At 40.2% G+C, this 14,781-nt stretch overlaps 1 protein-coding gene across 4 annotated transcripts in view; it reads left to right on the top strand.

Moving 5' to 3' along the window:
* The window catches only part of VCAN (versican), a 97,232-nt gene that overhangs the window by 26,334 nt on the left and 56,117 nt on the right, over positions 1–14,781 (top strand). For all 4 annotated transcript variants that reach the window (XM_051806763.1, XM_051806764.1, XM_051806762.1 and 1 more), the window contains exon 6: positions 8,125–8,418. In XM_051806763.1, coding sequence (XP_051662723.1) covers positions 8,125–8,418 — 294 coding nt within the window. The remainder of the gene's footprint in view (positions 1–8,124; positions 8,419–14,781) is intronic.

Here is a 14,781-nt window from a genome sequence, read left to right as displayed (position 1 = left end):
CCAGGCTGCGAGGCTCAAAGTAATTGCAATGACTGTGCGGTCTTTGTGGGTGAAGATGCATATGCATAGATTTTCAGTTTCTCGTGGGTATTGATTGGTTCTTCCTCATTATAAAATTTCATTTGCCAAGACTTCTGAGCTGAATTTCCTCTCTGGATATACTTAAATTTCTGTCCTATTGTTGTGGGTGATGGTTTGCTTAAGCATATGCCTGTTGTTCTGGCCTATCAAATGTACTGTGGTAAAGTGATCTGCTTGGATATGAAACATTGAGCATTTAAGAAATATAATCCAGGAGAGAATATAGGGAATATCTGGTCTATGAACCCAGGTAGCAATAAGGACATTCATTTATTGATCAATTTTAATGCTAGATTATTATAATATTTAGCCAAAAATAGTCCCCCCTTTTTTCTCCACTGGTGTGTTTGTTTTCCTTTTTTCATATGTGTGATTACATTTTTTTTCCTATTTTCTCAGAAGTTTTCAAGTGATCTGGAGTGTGGAAAGAACTTCTGTGATTTCCAGAAGGAGTGATTGTTTACAGATATAGGGTACAGGAATGGTGTAGGCATGTTATAGTGGGATGCAGAGAGGTTAAATTACTCTGTGTGGATGAAGATAAACAGGTGCTTGTTAGGAAGACACATCATGAAATAGTGAAGGATAAATTATTCCTCAGTGCCTTCACAGAAATGTGTGCCTCTGAGCCAGACTCTCTTTTAAGTTGGGACTAAGGAGCCAAGGTGGCTTTTTCTGTACAACAGAAGCAGTTTCTGTGAGAAAAAAGGTTAATTTTGAATGAAGAGCTTGATAGCAGTCATGTAACATTAATAAGTTTATAATTCACTGCCACTCACCCACGGAAGACAGACATTTAGACAAAATGTCAGTGAAGTTACTACAAGGTGAAGGTTGCACTAAACTAGACTGCAGTGCTGGTGGAAAACTTGCAGTTCAAAATTTAAGCATATGTCAAATTCCTGGTTGCCCTGTCCATCAAAGGCTAATTCTGCAAGGTATGACCTTTCTCTTGTAATGAGCACTCCCAACACTTAACTCATAACAAAGGACATCCATGGCACTGAGGATACTGTAGAACAAGGCTTAAACATGACTTTTTCCATGCAAATTTGAAAGCTTATATTTGTATAGCCTGTTCTTGTTCAATACCAAAACTATTAGACTTACTTGCATTAAATAGGTCCTTATTTGGAGAGTCTGTATCATTGGAATGACTATTCGTGGAATAAGATGGTACTTGATTAATGATATCTAAAATCTGGTCCATAGTGAGGATGGAAGCCATTGAACAATTATTGGTCTGTTGGCTGCTATTTGTGTGTTACTCAGAAGGCCATAAATGGTGGTAGGAATTCTTGCAATACATTTCAAAGTAAATGTGCCTTGAATTTACAGTACTAATTTTGGTATTTGCGCTGAGGATTTGTAGGAGCAACTCCATTTCAGTTTTATTCCTTTCTGGCCATATAAAATCATGAAGTTAGCCAGAGACACGGATTTCTCCTTGAAGCACAAATGATTAGCTTAAATTAAAACCAGTTATCTAGGCTAACTCTTACCATTTCCTTGTTCTGAGGAAAGCCAGAGAGATTAAAGGCTGTAAAATCCTAATTTAAATATTGAGCTTTGCTAAAACTCTCAGAAGAATAATTATGGGAAGGATTTAAAATTTCTGTGCTCCTAGTGATAAAAATGGGAATCTGAAGTCAAAATATTAAAAGGGTGCTGGGCATGGTCTCTTATTGCAAACTGATCTAAATCCCTCATATTTTATCATATATTTCAGAGTACCAAGCATTAACAGAAACATTTAGGATACTTTAAACTGCAGGAGATGACTTGCTATTAAAGAGTTTAATGTAAAGTGATTGAGCTGCAGAGGTTTCGGTTTAACTCTTGAGGTTCTCTGAACACCTCCAGCTGAAGCAGTGTCAGCACCAATATCCATGGAATAATCCCTTGGACAGAGGTGGGTGTTGGGGAAGGAAGAGTTTCCATCGTGCCCTCAGATAAAGGGGGGGTGTGGTTCATTTGACAGTGCTGTGATGTCAGGGACAGAGACAAAATGCCAAGTGAAGGCCTTGGGGTGTCTGGTGCTGAGCCAAGGCACAAACTAGCCTGTCAGGATTGTCTCCTGGTCAAAGCCACGAGAACCCATATCTGCCTAACAAACCTATAATGTATGCAGATGGGGACTCACGCTAAGAAAGCTATTTTGGGGTGTCTGTGGGGAAGATTATACAGCTTCCCTTCCATTGCACCATTTACCCCCTACAGTGAGCACACGGAATAAAAACAAGAAACAAAACCAGATGTCCTTTGAATACTTTCCACCTACCCTCATGCGGTTTTGCCACAGTCATGGAAATTTCTGTGGGACTGATAATAATAATTAAAGAAGTCATAGTCTAAAATACGGCTTCAGGTGAGATGTTGTTTCTGTGTTTGGGGCAGCTAAAGATACTCCCTGGAATCCATTCTGATTCTGCTGCAGCAATTGGATTAGATTTTAAAAGTGGGACACAGAGAAGAGAACCTTTTTTTTTTTTCTTTCTAGTTCAGGGCCTGTGGTAGAGTCACAGCCTTTGCATTGGCTTATCCAGGAGACTTATCCAGCCTAGGATTGCGTGCCATCATGGATCCATGTTCATGGATCCAAGGGTTCTCAAGAGGATTCCTGTTCAGCCTACAGGTTTGCACAGAATAGACTCAAGGCATTCAGGAGAGTTTAATTAAATCATTGCTGATATGTATCAAAAGGAATTAACTCACTTGGAGGAAAAAAAAGGCTTCTTCACCTTGTCTAGCCTTCTGCTTTAAGGCTGAACCAAACTTCTTAGAGGTTTGTGATTTTCCATTCCTAAAAGGTGTTTCCTATTAATTAGTGACTTTTTTAAGGACACCTCTTTATTACTCTGGTGTGTCAGAGAACACAGACAGCAGAGAAAGAGAGGAGGAGGAAATGGAATTTCTTGGGACACGTAGTCCTGAAGGTATAAGGGTGAATGCTTTAGTCCCCAAAGTGCCCATGGTATTTCTGCTTCTTTGCACACTTGATAGTGTCCTAGGAATGAAGTTTTGAGCAGATTCCATGTTTCTGAGTAAAAGAAAGTCATGATGGCACTGCCTCATCACTGTTTGAGCTTTGACCTGCCAACCATGTGGCTGTGACCAAACATTTATGAGAAGAAACAGCAGGTTACAGCCGCAGGTGGGAAAATGTCCTCGGAATGCTCTATATAACACCAGAAAAGATGATATTTTGTCACTTTGAGACATCTTTCATAACTGACCCAGGGCATCCTGGTCTGCTACTGCAGACACAGAACCCTGGAGCTCTAACACCCTCAAAAGGGCATCTTTGCTTTATGAAACTTGGTGAGTTCCACCATCTCTCAGAAGCAGATAATGAACAAGTCTGGAGTTCAACATAGACACATTAAAAAAAATGAGAGCTACCAAATTCTTAGTGGGAAGATAATGTTTCTTCTCCTCAAATAAGAACTCCACCAAGGAGCTAAGATGAAAAAGCACTGGAACTTTGTTTGTGTTGTTTTTATTTAAAACTGTGAGAGTTAAGCATTTCCATTTACAGGAATGATTAGATTTTCGTGTCTTTAATATCCCTCTGGATATTTTAATGTCTTTCTTTAGTTGACACTGAAGGTAGTGAAGGTTGTGGAATCTGAGCACCTAAGTACAAGATGAAGCTCGTGAACATCAAATTCCAGATGGGACAGTAATAATCACATTAATAATCATAGAATCACTAAGGCTGGAAAAGATCTTTAAGATCATCAAGTCTGACCACCAACCCAGCACCACCACTACATTCACCATTAAACCATGCCCTAATAAAGGCTTCTTAGAGAACAAAACAGGGAAAGAGACTAAAAATATTGCAAACCTTATGTGTTCATTCCCTTCACATGGAGTGAGTAATAGCAAGGACTCTGCATAGGTGCTTCATCAGTTACCACCCACAGCAGTTGGTCAAAAAAGTGTTAAAAGCATCTGGCCAGAGATTCCTGAGCTTCTCTGCAGTTTCGGAGGATCATTCTGTAAAGCTTTTGTTGCAGACTTGCATGTAATTCCTTCATTTCCGCAAGGGACTTGTGGCTCATTTTGCTGTGCCTGGCACTGTGCTAAGCAAAGTTGTGGAGATGATGCTTTGCTCTGGGAGGAGAGTGCCACACAGTCAGGCTCACAAGTGTCCTCTAGGAGGTAGCAGCCCACTAATCCCTTGATTTTGGCTTCATCTGTGGAAAAAAACCCCACTACTAGCAAGGTCTGCGCTGAAGGGTTTGCATCCAGGTTCATGATGTCTACCTCAGTCAGTATGTGTTGACCTTTTAAGATGTGTGATTCATGAAATTCATATCTGGAAAACACACCCAGCTCAGTGAGACTCCTCCTGATGGGAGAGAGTAAGTGAATCAAAGGGATGAAACTTGCTGTAAAACTGGCTGATAAGCCTGTAGATATTAAACTTTTTCCTTAGGGATTGTAGTGAATCAGCTTCTGTCTTCCAAAGGAAAACCTGGCTTCTTTTTCTGCCCTAATGTATTGGAAAGAGATGGAAAAAGTATGACTTTCATCAGGTGTCTCTTTTAACCAAGCAAAACAAGCACACATGACAGGAAAATCTTGGGGATTCTTCAAGTGCTGTGATGGCTGAGAGTGGTCCATCAGCCTGGAGCTTGGTTTTAGATAGGAGCCAGCAAAAATACCCTGCATTATTGTCTGCAGTCTAAACCTTGTCATGTTCTCCATCTCACCTCCTGGTACTGCAGGGCTGGTTTTTCCTCATCTGCTGGTCTAAGCCCTGGGGTTTATCTGTGTAATATTGTTCAGTTACTCGTAGTGAACTCCAGCTACAAAAACATTGCCTTTAACAGGCACAGAACTGGATCTGCCCTGCTTGGTGCTGTGGCTATGTCATTTGTTTATCGACCAGAAAAATTTTCTCTCCTAATTTCCTTGTTTTCAGTGTTTTGGCTGTGAAATTGAGGTGCTTTCAGTCACTATAACAAAAACACTTGTGAGAGTGTGACAGGGTCAGTCCCTCTGCTAAATGTAGAACCTGCTGTACTTTCAAAAATAGGAGCAAATTTTAGAGATTTCATGGATTAAGTAAGTTTTATTAGCCTCAGCATTATTTTTCTTGCTTTTTAAAAGAAGCTTCTGTTCAAGTTTCGAGTCTTTTTCTCTTTGGTACTTTGAAGGAGTCAGGATGTTTCAGTCATGTGCTGGAAGTGAATGCACTCAAGAAAAAAAAAAAGACTTTTCTATGGTAAGGTGTTTTTAGAAGATTGCATGACCACTTCTAAGTGTTTCTGGATTTATATAGCAAGCAAGGCACTTATTAAACTCTTGCTTTATTTTTCACATCTTATTCCAACAATTATTACGTGCATTAAGTGCACACTCAATCACACAGAACTTCAATTTATTTTCGGACTGGATAGACAAATTGTGGAACCAAAACTCCTAGAGTAAATGACTGCTATTTGGAATCTGACTTTTGCACTTTACTTGATTTATAAAAAAATAATAATTGTGGAAATCAATGAAAAATGCTCTTTAACTAGAGCAATTGCAAGGTACCATGTTTAAGGTACCATCTTTATGCTTTATCTTATCTCTAGAATTCATGAAATAAATGAATATTTACTTGGCATATGATGGAATTTTACTGATTCCTCTGCTGCCTTTTTGCCTTCTTTGTGAGTTTATTGGCACAAATTCTTTAATATACAAGTTAGGTGGCAAATACTTTGGATTTCACTAATTGTATTGTTCTGGTTAGGATGCATTTTGCCTTAGACACATGGGGGTCTTATAATTTTTATTTTTTTTTTTTTAAAACAGCCGTTGACAAAGATAGTGTCTGTATGCCAGCTGATGACTTTTAAGAGATTAACAAAATAAATATGTGCGGGGTCAATAGAATAGATTCAATACAAAGAAAGATATGCCACCCATCTTTTAAATGTGCAGGATTATCATAATTACATATACAGGCAAACCCCAAGGCGAATTTGAGGTAGACTTCCATATAGAAATGCTGTTGTGCAATTTAGATAAGTACTTCCTGTGCCGAGTGACCTCTCTTAAGAACCTTGTATTTTGAAATCTTACAGCAAGACATGAGCATTCCCTAAGTTTATTTGCCTTAGCTGAGTACAGATGACAGCTCAGAGGAATAAATAACACCAACATTAATGACATTATGCACAAGTGGCACTCGGAGCCAGTGATCCAGATCAGCTGATGGAAAAATTTCTTTTCTAGTAATCTTTCATGTTTACCCATTTTCCTGTCTATTCAGTGAGTTTCCCCCAGAAAGAATGTTGTCAGATTGTCTGACATTATTTAGGTTTTGATCCATTTTTTCATCTAGAAATCATGACAATTCATTGTTCTTCTTTACTTGTCTCATTTTCTTATCTAATTGGACTGATAACTGCTGTATAATTTCAATTTAATTGCATTGTAACTGCTAATTTTCATAAACATCATAGCTGCTGTGAGAGAGGATCAGTGATCTTCCTCAGAGCAGAATGGACCTGCTATGGAGAGGCCTTCCCTTGCCCCATTGTTCCATGATGCTGGTGCTGGGACAGGATTGTGGGATAACTGTATCCATCATTCTGTGCTGGCCATGACACCAGAGCTGGTATGCAGATGCAGAAAAAGCTGCCTTCTGCAAAACGGTTTAATAAAAAGAACAGTTCATTGTCTGTGTAGTCTGAAGAGCTGAACGAAGTATTCTGGTGCTTCTGAGGATTAATGGTTCCTTGCTTTCCTTATCTGTCCCTCTCCCATAGATATGTTCTGGCCCTTTACCTCTGAGCTGGAAGCTCCACACAACATGTATAAAGAAACTTACACTATGGAATTGGAATTACAGCTGTAATAACAAATCAAGTGTTTCTACCTGGGAGGAAAAAGAAAGTTGGCACTTTGCCTCCTTTCACACTTACATTCCTTTCAGTCCCCAAACAAGTGTAATATTGATGTGAATGGAACTGCTCGGGGTGATGTAGTTTCTGTCTGCATTTTTCTGGGTTCCCTTCAGACTAGTACAGGGCTAAGAGAGATTGCATGATCAGTATGAAAAAGCAGTGGTCTCCTGCAACACTGGCTGCTGTGTTCTGGCCTACTCCATCTGAGGAAGGGAACTGCTGTCTTGTAAAAAATATTTTGAATTTTACACTGTTGATTTGAAAATACTGATTTTAGGTCTCATCAGTTCCATCTGAAGTCTGAGCAAAAACTGGAAAAGAGTCAGTTTATTGCTTCATTCCCAGGACATGAACATTAGAGGCTTGATTTTTTATTTTTTTTTATAGTACTTGGGTGAATGAGGCAACCTAGACAACTGTATAAGGGTGATTTAGATTGGAAGTAAAATATCACACATGCTATTTGCTTTGTTTCAGTTTCAAACTGAACGGCTATTACTCACAAACTGTTAGTCCATGGAAGCTAAAGAATACTAAAAACATTCTAGACTAATTCAGCTTTTCTTCACACAAAAAGGGCTTTGTATATGAAACATATCTGTTGTGTTTCCCCACCTGTGTTTCCCTGTGGAGCAAGGTGAAGACTGGCAGAAATCTGACCCTAGAAGCTGCTCTGGAACAGCAGAACATTTGCCTGTTTTGTTTTTGAGGGGGTGTCTCAAGTGAGATTCTAGTGATGATTAAATGATTAGGTAAGATGCTTGCAAATGTAAAAGATTTGTTCTACAGAGAAAGTAAACTGTGTTGAGCTGGGCTTAATTAGCTCAATTGAGTTGCAAAGTTTAACAGAGGAGTCTAACAAAGTCTAACAAAGCTTCAGGAACTGAGGCAGAGACTCAGTGTCCAACCACCGTGCACTTTGTGACATGAAGTTTGCTTACAAATGCTCGTGCTTTGAGGTAGGTTAATTTCAAATCCAAATGTGGAATATTTGGTTTCCAACTAGCTGATTTTTTTTTTCTTTCAAGGAAAAACATATCTGGCAAAAAAAATCCAACCTTGCAGATATTGACTGGAAGAGGAGAACTAAGCTGAGTTGACAGTGTTTGTTATTTCTCTTTTCTTCCCCTAGATGAAGTGGTTCATGTCTCAGCCCCTGAGAAGTTCACCTTCGAGGAAGCCAAGGAGCTTTGCAAGGAAAGAGGGGGTGTCCTGGCCTCTGTGGGGAACCTGTATGTGGCCTGGAGGAATGGTTTTGACCAGTGTGACTACGGGTGGCTGGCGGATGGCAGCGTGCGCTACCCGGCCTCCGTGGCGCGACCCCAGTGCGGAGGAGGGTTGCTTGGGGTGAGAACCCTGTATCGCTATGAGAACCAGACAGGCTTCCCTTACCCACATAGCAAGTTTGATGCCTACTGCTATGAACGTAAGCAGGTTTCTTTCAGTCATTATTTTTGTTGTGCTTACCCTGTTTTCTTTAAATATTTGTTTTATTTTGGTTCTTGCTGTGCACATGTGTTTTTTAAAAAGAATTGGTTTTATCACTACTGCTTTACCAAAAAGAGAAAAGCCATACTAAAGCAAACGTCATAAAGTAATGCTGGCAGATGAAGACAGGCAAGGTTTTAAGGTAAGATTTCAGCCTGAGCAGTATTTTCACATGCCCATAGTTACCCTGAGTCTGTGGATACTCCATTTTTTGATGTCTGAGTGTAGCCTGGTATACTTGTGTCATGTCGGTGGACACAAGACATATCAGACATTCAAAACCCCACCTGGACATGTTCCTATGTCAACTTCTGCAGGTGACCCTACCTTGGCAGGGAGGTTGGACTGGATAATCTCCAGAGGTCCCTTCCAACCCCAGCTATTCTCTGATTCTGTGATAAAAACAGAAACGTCCTACTTGACCAGGTGAATGACTGTCATCTAACTTGGTATTCTGTCTCCAGGGATGGCAGTAGGAGAGGCTGTTAACAGGCTGTGTACAAGCCTGGTCACTTTCAGGTCTCTGAGATGCCTCTAATTTTGGGGCTATCTCTGGATCCCAGACACTTTATCCCGTCATAATATTTCTCTTACTTGCTCAGTCACCGTGAATTGTCTAAATTGCCTTTCTTAGTGCTGCTTGTTTCCCTCCTGGTGTTTTCAGAGGCACATCAAGCACTTGCCACAGTCACATGGTACACTGCATCAGTCTAAACCAGATGTCCTCCACACCTCTCAGCTTTCCTTTGGGATTCAATATTCCCCTGCAACCTCATCTATCTCCAGTGATCACTGCCTGGCTCTGCTATTATGGTACATCCTATCCCTGCACAGGCTCCTGTTGTCCCAAAACTTCACCAGTTTCCCAGCTGAATCTCCTACTTCCCTCAGCAGCACAGGGAGGTTGGAGAGCCCAGCAATTTTCCTACAGGCCTCTCTGCTCAAGGAAGTTCCTGTGGTTGCAAATAGCACAACTGACATTAACATTTTGCTGAGTTGAAAGTGCAAAGCTTGGTTGTAACTATGAATATCTTGGTTTTTTGGACTCAGTCCTGTGCCTCCAACTCAGAACTGCCTGAAATGTGCAGTTGGTACTGTCCCCATTTTTGTGGATGGTGAACCAACTGCAGCTGCTGATCTTTCTAGCTCAGGAATTGAAGACCTATTTATGAACTGTTTGATAAGAAATCCCAACATCTGTTGCAGTCTGGTTGTTCTCAGACACTGTTTTGTTTTTTTAATTTTCCTTTGTAATTTGTGGGTATGATGTTCTAAAACTTTGCATGTGAAAGTAGTACTAATGGACTTCAAGGGAACTGCACACAGGAAAAAGGACTCAGTTAAGTTCAGGGGTCTGTGCTCAGTTCTGCAGAACAGAGTTTTGTCATATCACTGCTTCTGTTCCTCCTCGAAATTGTTTATGGTCTGTTTAAACTCTTGCAGATAAAACAGTCTTTAATGGGGGTGAATTTCATCAGTCCCTCTAAAAGACTGGAATAGGAACTGGAAATTTTGCCTGTAACCTAGTCTTTAGTTAGGACAAATTCCAACTTGCTGTTTGTTTTTGGGAATTTCACCCCTTTCAAGCAGTGTGTGCCTTTACAATGTTGTTCCCAGCAGTTTTCGTTAGCAAATTTTAGTAACAGACAGTTTGTTCTAAATAAACCCTTGATTAAGTATGGGATTGTTGCCTTTCCTGCAAACTCTTGCCCTTGATACATGAAGAATAAATATTTCATCACTTTGCAGCCCAGGAAGTAGACAGTGTAGGACTATCAACCCTTTTATGTGACACAATAAGACTAAACAGGACCAACACAATTTGATAAAGAGTGAGCTGCTCTCTAGCAACTTTAATTACAAGCAACATTACATCAGAATTAATTAAACACCACTAGCTACATGACTCAGGTTTTACCATACATCTGGTTTTACATAGGGAAATGCAGGAGTGTAATGCTGTACCCTCCTTCAGGGAGCCTGTCTACTGCATATTTCAGAAGTTACTGAAAGTTGTCCCCCCCTCTCAGAAGGTGCTTGGGACCCCACAGAAACCAGCTGTGACTCCTCACTGCTTTTGCTAAAAGATTTATGCATGTGGTGAGTAATGAGACTCAGTTCCCGGCATCTTGGTCCTCCACATCTCCAGCAGCTGCCTGATGCAGTGGCTTTGGAGTGAGTCACTCTCTCCTACTGGAGCCTTGGAACCAGTCCCTCTCTTGGGGCAGAAAAAGGGAGCGGGTGAAAAAAATGGTCCTGCGTGAGAGCAGAAGGCTTGAATTTAAAGTCTTTATTTCAAACCATCTTTTGTCTAGAAGTGTCTTCCAAAGCTTCTCGTTATCTCTGTTTCAAAGTTTTGGTGTGTTAGTCCATCACAAACCCCACCATTCCTCAGCTCTTGCTGCTTTTAGGTCAATGTGAAGCTTTTACAGAGAGATTTCTACAGTGCCTGACGACAAAACTATGCTCCCAAAACCCTTGGCTTTCCCTATAACCCCAATTCAGTGCTCATAGCCCTTAATTATGTGTCTCACATTACACTGCTGTTTCCCTCCTCACCTGAACGCCCAGTCATACCACAAGAGATTTGTGGTAAACCAGGCACCTGTATTAGTCATCACAAAGACAAAACATGTATTTAAGAAGGGGAATATCTCCTCCTTCATCCTAGCTTAGACTCTTCACCCCTATTCTGTGATTGAAAGTCTCTTTGGCGGAAAAAATCTCAAAATATTAATTTTAATTTGCAGTTGAAAGAAACTTCAATCCATATTTTGAACATTTTGCTTACTTTTTAAAAAGGAATCATATTTATTAAAATGTACAATGGATCCAGGAAGTAAATTCAATTTAAAAATTATATGCACTAGTTTCAGTAAAGCAGCCAACCTGGGCAACTTTTAAAAGCACAGTTAAGTTCAGGATTTTAACTTCAGCAGTGTTTTGGTTACAAAATTACATGGTATGAAGTGTCTTGACTTTATGAAAACAAGAGCGGCTCAGACTAATAACACATGATTTAAAATCAGAAAGTCTTGTTAGAAAACCTGAAAACTTCATCTCTTTGATCACAAGTGCTTTTCACTCTGCAGAAGCCACATGGCTCTGAGCTTCTGAAACATCTGTGTGTTTAATTTCATCTCTCCAAGGCTTTTGCCAGACCTTTTTTTTTTTTTTTTCCTGAGAGATACCTAATCTTGTAACTGATGAGGCCTGAAAAAGATTCATGTTAGACATATGATTAAGTACTTGCAGCTCCTTGGAGGCATCATGAGAAAGAAGGTTTTTCAAGTGTTAACATATAGGACTTGTAATATATTAATGTAATTTTTGGTTTTTTTTAGAAAAAAGTAGAACAATTGTGCTGAGCACCTATGTTAATTTTTAAGAGGTTAAAGCATTTTATCATAAAAAAATCCTCTTTAATATGTACCTATTTAATATTTCTTACCTAAAGCTATAGTATATTTATTTAATCCAATCCCTCAGCCTCCCAATCTTTCCAGACCTAATTCACTGGTCTGAGTAGAAATTAGACTTCAGCTGACTTTGGATGGGCCACTTTATCCTACAACATCTGCAGGACAAATTGCACTTCAGAAATGCACTAATCAAAATGTATGCAAGGCTTTTTTTCCTTACATACCTGCAACAAAACTGAACTTGATGAGCTTTGTACACAGAAGTCATTGAATTTTTGAAATGTAAATCCCCATTTTGCTGAGTAACACTGATTTACGAACTGTTTCACAGACTGTATTGATCTTGGCAAACCTTTCAGCAAAACGCTTTTTTACTTTACTCAAAACATGTGTTGATCGTTTCGCTCTGGATTTGTCCCATTTTCCTCTCACATTTGCTCTTTCGTTTTGACTCAGTTTTGCACACCTTTATTGTTTCTCTTTGGTTATACCACTTTGATTTGGCACCATGACTTAATTTTAGCTGTGGATTGTGAAATTCCAGTTCTAGGATGGTATTGCCATGTGTGCATTGGGAATGGAGTTCATGTTGTTCTGATTGTTCCAACACAGTATCATCAAGGGTGTTTCCAAGCTAACAACTATTTGGGACTGAGGGCCTCTGGCTTTGATACTTCATCCACCTAAAGCTCAAAATCAGAACATGATTTTATAGAAGAAATATAGGGAATGATGATCTCCATAATATGTAGCCTCTGTTTCAAGAGGTCCTACAGGAAGAGCCACCACAATTGCAGGCAGAGCCTCAGGAATCATCCACAGTGCTCCGCTTGTCTGGCAGCAGGAAGGATAAGACTCTTAAGCACAGCTCAATAGCTGGCAAAGGAAACTTTGTCTTCCCTTTTCCTGCATGTGACTTAGCCTGGAAAACTTTGAATAACTGGGCAGCCCTGTTCTTCTCCGCAGCAACTGTCGGTAGCTGTGTGTCCCAGCTATTTCCTGGATGAGGGAGTTGTTTCCAGCCTGATTTCAGGAACTGCATTACAGGGGATCTGTGGATTTCTGATCAGCTTGGAAATAACCACAGAACAGTGAAGACCTAGGGTGTGATGGTGATACCCAGGGAGCAAAATTGCTGACCTGAAGAGAGGAAGAAAACCAAAAAGAGAAGTTTTATCTTAAATGAAAGGTAGTAGAGTGCTGGGCATAACAAAGCCAGTGTGCTCCACCATTTCACAACCCGGTAACAGAATGGGCAGATGCCTTTGAGCAGACAAGCACCTGGAGGTCATGGCACTGACCACAGTGTGTACAAGGCTGTTGGCTCTGCTCTAGCTGCCTTTCCCCTCTGTGAAGGTGAAGGTATGCAAGGAGATTAAGCCACTTTACTGAGACAGGTACCATCAGATAACAACTCTCCAGCTCTTTATTACTTTCCTAAGAAGGCAAATCTCTGTGCTTCTGTTAGATATGCAGTTATAGCTGCATATACGGAGATCCCCAGTAATACCTTGAACTAGGTGTGGGAGTAATAAGTCCCTGTAGGTCCCTGCTGAGTTCATAGCAACAGGCACAGAGGCTGTGTACATTGACAGCTCACTGCAGGTTTCTCACCTCGCTCTGCCTTGGGATTTTTAGAAGTCAGTCAAGCCATGCTGAAAATGGCAAGAAAAATCTCAATCCACTTCAAACAACTGTGCTATAACACCTCTCTAGTACCTCACCCTGAGAAGGAGGTAGTCAGGTGGAGCTTGAGCTTTTAAATGTAGGAACACAGAAAACCCAATTTATCAATCTAACTGATGTGTGTGGAGCAACTACTGGGAGCCTCAGGAGGTGGTGCTTGAGGAGTTCTGCCAGAGCAAGTGAACTTGCTTTTATCTGAGTGACTCAAAACTGGATGCTTTAAGAGTAACCTCTAAGTGCAAATGTTGTGGCCAGAGGGAGAGTGGAAAGAGAAGAAGACACATCTGGAGGCATTTTCCTTTCATTCCCTCAGGTCATTGAATGGGTCAGGTAACAAGGACAGGATTAGGAGCAATAAGGTGAAGAAGCAAAAGATTCATCCCTTTAGGTATTTATGGGCAGCAAAGATAAATTGGTTGTGCTCTTTACTCACTGCTGCAGGGACTGGACACCACTAGGGGTGATTTTGCTCCTTTCACACCAGGTGGGGAAAGCAAAGCAGCAAGAATTTTGCTGTCAATTCTTCTTCAAGTGACAATCTTGGCTCTTTTTGTCCTTCAATTGTTTTTTTGCAATCATGAAGCAAAGATTGTTGCTTTGATTTGGTGCTGGGATACAGATTTAATTAGGAAGAGCTGACTAAAGGGGCCTGCTGGTTTATTCTTTTTTTTTTTTTGTCCTCTTTGGCAGTTTTATTATAAATAATGAGGAAAGAGAAATGTTGGGGTTTTTTGCTATTGTTCCTTTGTGGGTAGATTGGCAGGTTATAATTTGTTCACAGGACTATACTTGCATGTGGGGAAACCAGGAGATAACATATCTTTTCCCCTTTAACAATCTGACTTCAGATGTTATGAAACAGCAAGTGGTTTTACTTAAGAGTGTTTGTGTTCACAGAACTAAAAGAGCTGCTGCCTCTGCTGTTTTGTTAGCTGGAAGAAAAGGCCTTGGGCAATGGTGTGAAGAGAATGCATGACTGTTCGTTATAAGTTTTTTTCTTACAGATAAGATAGATTGATAGCTTCCAAATTTGTATTTTTATAAGAATCCTACTGGTTTTAGTCTGATATTGCACATATTTTGTGCAATGGACATTGCATTTAGATTTTCATATTTTTTTCATTACATTTGGCTTTTGATTTTGACATCAAAAAACACAGTGTAGGTAAGTCGAAGTATACACCTGGAGTTAG

This window comes from Manacus candei, unplaced genomic scaffold (genome assembly GCF_025592945.1).
Source record: "Manacus candei isolate 608988 ecotype Guabito, Panama unplaced genomic scaffold, ASM2559294v1 h1tg000068l, whole genome shotgun sequence".
NCBI lineage: Eukaryota > Metazoa > Chordata > Aves > Passeriformes > Pipridae > Manacus > Manacus candei.
Note: the sequence above shows the minus strand (reverse complement) of the source record. Positions and strands in the feature narration are given on the sequence as shown.